This window comes from Nerophis ophidion, linkage group LG06, assembly GCF_033978795.1.
Source record: "Nerophis ophidion isolate RoL-2023_Sa linkage group LG06, RoL_Noph_v1.0, whole genome shotgun sequence".
NCBI classification, from domain to species: Eukaryota; Metazoa; Chordata; class Actinopteri; order Syngnathiformes; family Syngnathidae; genus Nerophis; species Nerophis ophidion.
Window position 1 is genome coordinate 13,956,512 of NC_084616.1, and position 6,806 is coordinate 13,963,317.

General features: G+C 40.4%; 1 protein-coding gene across 1 annotated transcript in view; it reads left to right on the plus strand.

Moving 5' to 3' along the window:
- The window catches only part of LOC133553886 (Ig-like V-type domain-containing protein FAM187A), a 10,452-nt gene extending 4,774 nt beyond the window's left edge, over positions 1–5,678 (plus strand). The window contains exons 4-6 of the mRNA XM_061902224.1: positions 580–791; positions 853–1,076; positions 5,016–5,678. Of these exons, the coding sequence (XP_061758208.1) occupies positions 580–791; positions 853–1,070 (430 nt within the window). The 3' untranslated portion in view covers positions 1,071–1,076; positions 5,016–5,678. The remainder of the gene's footprint in view (positions 1–579; positions 792–852; positions 1,077–5,015) is intronic.
- The last annotated feature ends 1,128 nt before the right edge of the window (positions 5,679–6,806 follow it).

Below are 6,806 nucleotides of genomic sequence, written 5' to 3' on the forward strand. Positions count from 1 at the left end.
ATCAGTGTGAAGAGGACATCACCACATGGGCTCAGGAACATTTAAAAAAAACTACAGTTAGTCGCTACATCTGTAAGTGCAAGTTAAAACTCTACTGTGCAAAGCGAAAGCCATTTATCAACAACACCCAGAAACGCCTTCGGCTTGGCTGGGCCCGAGCTCACCCTAAGTTGGACTGATGCAAATTGTAAAAGTGTTCTGTGTTCTGAAGAGTCCACATTTCAAATTGTGGACGTCGTGTCCTCTGGAACAAAGCGGAAAAGAACCAACCGGATTGTTCAAAGTGCAAAGTTCAAAAGCCAGCATCTGCGATGGTCTGGGGGTGTTTTACTGCCCGAGGCATGGGTAAACTACACATCTGTGAAGGCACCATTAATGCTGCCATCCAAGCAACGTTACCATGGACGCCCCTGCTTATTTTATCTTCACCCTGCTTGCTGTTCTATGCAAACAAATGGTCACCCTTGTGTGCGTTTATTGTAATTTAATCAATGAAAATGTATTTGAAAAGTATATCATGTCAAACAGATTGGAAGCATTACACATAATATGTTTACTTGCACTCTGTTCTTCATGTAGTTCTAAAGAAACTCGGATGCAGGTTTCCTACCTCAACCACCCGGCTGACCAGATCCTGACCCTGGGCTGTCCCGATGCCAGGCCAGGCATGGCGGTGGCGTGGGACCGAGGATCCAAGCCTATTTATCGCTTGCACAGCCAGGCGAGTCCGAGGCTTTATATCGATGCCGGGCATCACCTGGTCTTCAAACCGGCCACACTTCAGGACTCCGGTAAGGATTTGTTCCGGTTTCCCTTTGATTAAATGCTGACTCTTGACATTTTTTTTTTTAGACGTCTACTACTGCTGGCTTCAGGGGCGCCGGGTGGTGGAGATACACCTGCTGGTGTACACCAGTTTTGGGAAACACTCGTCCAACTGGTCGCATCCAGAGTTTTCCACGGCCATGCAGCTGGTTTTGAATTGCTATGCCAGCATGACCGCAGCGTTCTGCCTGCTGCTGCTCGTCAGGGCAGGGGTGAGGCTGCGGAGGGAGGCGCATACGGACTGAACTCAGGTCAAAATGTAATTTTTTTTATTAGTGGTCATCATTAATCAAGTCATTTTGTCAAGAAGATTTCACTAAATGCCCCACATTATAACAATAACACACAAATACTGAGGGTAAATCAGAACAGAATGAAATATTGTAAATATATATTTAAAAATGTACTTAAACTAATTAAACTTGAATAAGTACACTAATGTGTTATTAAAGGCCTACTGAAACCCACTATTACCGACCACGCAGTCTGATATTTTAATGAATATTTGAGACGTCAAAGAAGAAAGCTGTAGGTGGGAAGCGGTGTATTGCGACCGCCTTTAGCAACACAAACACAGCCGGTGTTTCATTGTTGGTGTGGGAAGAAACAGAGCTGTGATAATACTAACCCTTCTACATATCACAACAATCACAAATAAAGCTTTTAAAGGCCCACTGAAACCCACTACTACCGACCACGCGGTCTAATAGTTTATATATCAGTGATGAAATCTTAACATTGCAACACATGCCAATACGGCCGGTTTAGTTTACTAAATTGCAATTTTAAATTTCGCGAGGAAGTATCATGCTAAAACATCACGGTATGACGCATTGTAGAGAACATTTTGTTCCAACACCATTCACAGCTATAAGTCGTCTGTTTTTATCGCATTGTTTCACAGTATTATGGACATCTGTGTTGCTGAATCTTCTGCAATTTGTTTAATGAATAATGGAGACGTCAAAGAAGAAAGCTGTAGGTGGGAAGCGGTGTATTGCGACCGCCTTTAGCAACACAAACACAGCCGGTGTTTCATTGTTGGTGTGGGAAGAAACAGAGCTGTGATAATACTAACCCTTCTACATATCACAACAATCACAAATAAAGCTTTTAAAGGCCCACTGAAACCCACAAAGTCTGATAGTTTATACATCAATGATGAAATATTAACATTGCAACACATGCCAATACGGCCGGTTTAGTTTACTAAATTGTAATTTTAAATTTCGCGCGGAACTATCATGCTAAACCATCACGGTATGATGACGCGTGCGCGTGACGCATTGTAGAGAACATTTTGTTCCAACACCGTTCACAGCTATAAGTCGTCTGTTTTTATCGCATAATTCCATAGTATTATGGACATCTGTGTTGCTGAATCTTCTGCAATTTGTTCAATGAATAATGGAGACATCAAAGAAGAAAGCTGTAGGTGGGAAGCGGTGTATTGCGACCGCCTTTAGCAACACAAACACAGCCGATGTTTCATTGTTGGTGTGGGAAGAAACAGAGCTGTGATAATACTAACCCTTCTACATATCACAACAATCACAAATAAAGCTTTTAAAGGCCCACTGAAACCCAGTACTGCCGACCACACAGTCTGATAGTTTATATATCATTGATGAAATATTAACATTGCAACACATGCCAATACGACCGGTTTAATTTACTAAATTGCAATTTAAAATTTCGCTCGTAGGTATCATGCTAAAACGTCACGGTATGATGACGCGTGCGCGTGAAGCATTGTAGAGAACATTTTTTTCCAACACCGTTCACAGCTATAAGTCGTCTGTTTTTATCGCATAGTTCCACAGTATTATGGACATCTGTGTTGCTGAATCTTCAGCAATTTGTTTAATGAATAATGGAGACGTCAAAGAAGAAAGCTGTAGGTGGGAAGCGGTGTATTGCGACCGCCTTTAGCAACACAAACACAGCCGGTGTTTCATTGTTGGTGTGGGAAGAAACAGAGCTGTGATAATACTAACCCTTCTACATATCACAACAATCACAAATAAAGCTTTTAAAGGCCCACTGAAACCCACTACTACCGACCACGCAGTCTAATAGTTTATATATCAGTGATGAAATCTTAACATTGCAACACATGCCAATACGGCCGGTTTAGTTTACTAAATTGCAATTTTAAATTTCGCGAGGAAGTATCATGCTAAAACATCACGGTATGACGCATTGTAGAGAACATTTTGTTCCAACACCGTTCACAGCTATAAGTCGTCTGTTTTTATCGCATTGTTCCACAGTATTATGGACATCTGTGTTGCTGAATCTTCAGCAATTTGTTTAATGAATAATGGAGACGTCAAAGAAGAAAGCTGTAGGTGGGAAGCGGTGTATTGCGACCGCCTTTAGCAACACAAACACAGCCGGTGTTTCATTGTCGGTGTCGGAAGAAACAGAGCTGTGATAATACTAACCCTTCTACATATCACAACAATCACAAATAAAGCTTTTAAAGGCCCACTGAAACCCACTACGTCTGATAGTTTATATTTCAGTGATGAAATCTTAACATTGCAACACATGCCAATACGGCCGGTTTAGTTTACTAAATTGCAATTTTTAATTTCGCGCGGAAGTATCATGCTAAAATGTCCCGGTATGATGACGCTTGCGCGTGACGTCACTGATTATAGCGGACATTTTGATCCAGCACCGATCCCAGCTATAAGTCGTCTGCTTTAATAGCATAATTACACAGTATTCTGGACATCTGTGTTGCTGAATCTTTTGCAATTCGTTCAATTAATAATGGAGACGTCAAAGAAGAAAGATGTAGGTGGGAAGCGGTGTATTGCGACCGCCTTTAGCAACACAAACACAGCAGGTGTTTTCTTGTTTACATTCCCTATGGTGAAGCTTTACTATGGAACAGAGCGGTCAAGCGAACACGGTTCCCTACCACATGTCAACCTGCAAGTTTCGGTGAGAAAATGGTGGTAATAAGTCGGCTCTTACCGTAGACATGAGCGGAGAGCTTGCGTCGTTCCTCCTGCGCCTGTCAAAGAGGCAGCTGCGGACTCTCTTGCCTCCTCCCACCGGCCGCCCCCGACCGTCGGATGCTTACATCGTGGAGGAGGGGGGGGAAAAAAAACTCGCCTTGCCTCGTCGAGAAACGTGGCTTCCCTCTGAGACACTGGCGGTCACCACACCCCTCCTGCTTTTTTTCCCCCCTGCTGTGCCAAATTCCGTTGACAAAAGTGCCAGGTTTATGCCACTTTTTGCTATTGGATTGGACCACACACACAAAGTACAGTGTATTATGCAGCGATCATTTCGAAAGATCGTGTTTCGAAGAGGGTCCCTGGCGAAGGGCAGAGATGGGCATCGCCACCGCCCGTCGACAGGTGCTGAAGAAAGGTGCGGGGCCGACCTTCCGTTTGTTCAGGTACGACCAATATAATCTCACTAAAACACTAGTAACACAATAAGCAGATAAGGAAATTTCCAGAATTATCCTAGTAAATGTGTCTAATAATATCTGAATCGCTCCCACTGCCCTCTCTCTTTTTTCTTTTTTCTAGTCCTTCACTCTCACTTTCCTCATCCACGAATCTTTCATCCTCGCTCTAATTAATGGGGAAATCGTCGCTTTCTGGGTCCGAATCGCTCTAGCTGCTGGTGGCCATGATTTTAAACAATGTTCAGATGTGAGGAGCTCCACAACCCGTGACGTCATGCGCACATCGTCTGCTACTTCCGGTACAGGCAAGGCTTTTTTTATTAGCGACCAAAAGTCGCGAACTTTATCGTGGATGTTCTCTACTAAATCCTTTCAGCAAAAATATGGCAATATCGCAAAATGATCAAGTATAGAATGGACCTGCTATCCCCGTTTAAGTAAGAAAATCTAATTTCAGTAGGCCTTTAAAAGTATTAATAATTAATTTATTGTAGAAATATACATATTGAACTTTTCATAATTTAATTTCAATATTTAACTATATATAAATGTAATTGTTTATGTCACCATTTAATTATTTCTTGTTTCAATAATTAATTATTGAAATAATTAAATATTGAAATAATTGATCACATCATTAAATATTAAAATAATTAATTAAACACTCAATATTAAAATGGGAAATAATGTATTAGTATCATTTTGCATTCAATTAACTAACACATTTAATAATACATTCATGTATTTTTTTTTCCAGTTTTGATAATTAATTGACACATTTGCATGGAGAGGAGCCAGATGAGGTGGCATCCGCTCAGGATGCCACCCGAACGCCTGTTAGGGCACGTCCAACCGGTGGGAGGCCACGGGGAAGACCCAGGACACGTTGGGAGGACTATGTCTCCCGGCTGGCCTGGGAAGGCCTCGGGATCCCCCCGGGAAGAGCTGGACCAAGTGGCCGGGGAGAGGAAAGTCTGGGGCTTCCCTGCTTAGGCTGCTGCCCCCGCGACCCGACCTCGGATAAGCGGAAGACGATGGATTGATGGATGGACATTTAAGTAAGTAATTAAAGATGTATGTATACAGTTTATTTTGTTCCATTTGCCCCAGCGTAGACCGGCCCTGTTAACAAAAGCAAGGAAATGAAAGTGCCTTTTTCAATTGTTCAATTAAAAACAAATAATGCAAAAAATGCACCAAACTTGAAAAAGGATTCTTCACAAAATGGTTCATGGGGACCAAATTTGAAACATTTTATTTTTATGGGTCAAAGCTTAAACATCAATTGGGCATCTTCAGAATGGATCTGACTATCATTTAAAAAGGTTTCCCTTTAGGGGACCTGTTTTTTTTTTTTTTGTCCCCGTACCGTCAGAGATCCCCTAAAGGTGACCGTGTAAACCAGGGGTGTCCAAACTTTTTCCACTGAGGGCCGCACACTGAAAAATCAGAGCAAGCGGGGGCCATTTTCATCATTTTTTATTTTAAAAAGCAATACAATATATGTATAAAAAATATACATTTTGGCCTCCACTCAGTTATGATCCCCGGTGACCCTATAGCAGTGGTCCCCAACCCTTTTGTATCCGCGGACCGGTCAACGCTTAATAATTTTTTTCTTCTGTGTCATAAAAAAGGGACGTTTTTGTCATGAAAAAATGGGGTTTTTGTGGTTTTTGCACTAATTGTAAGTGTATATTGTGTTTTTTATGTTGATTTAATAAAAAAAATAAATACATTTTTTTTTTTTTTTAAAGAAAACATTCTTCTGCGGCCCGGTGGTTGAGGACCACTGCCCTAAAGGGTTTTGGTCAAAAATAAATATTAAAAATGTGTCATTATTCAGTATTACAATATTTATTATAATGCAAGTTTTAAATCTCTAGATCAACATTAGAAAAAAAAAATGGTAAAAACACAAAATATGCAATATTTTCACCCAATAACTTTTTTTAGTGGAATATTTGAGATTATATAATAATTGGATTCTTGATTTTGGATTTTGATTCATTATTATTTTTTGAGCAATGACACTTAAAAACAAATCACACTGAAATAATTGGGGATCCAAAAGTGTCCTACTTATTAAAGTGTTAAAAAATAAATTATACATTTATTTTACTGTTTACTTTTAACACAATAATCTCGATATCAACTTCATATATCCGTCAATTTTAAGTGTTATTGTTGTTTATGTTTTGTTTGTTTGTTTTAGGCCCTTCTTTAAAAAAAAACAGCTCAGTATTTTTATATGGCAAAACAAAATATGCAACATTTTCCCCGCCAAAAATATCTCAAAGTGGAATATTGAATGTGACGTAATCGAAGCCTCGAATACGTCAATAATTCAAAATGACATGGTTCTTGGGGACCAAATTTGAATATTTTTTTTTTTATGGGCCAAAGCTTAAAATTCACTTAGGCATCTTCAGAATGGATCTGACTATCATTTAAAAAGGTTGCCCTTTAGGGGACCTGCTTTTTTCTTTTGTCCCCGTACCGTCAGAGGTCCCCTAAAGGTGACTGTGTAAACCAGGGGTGTCCAAAC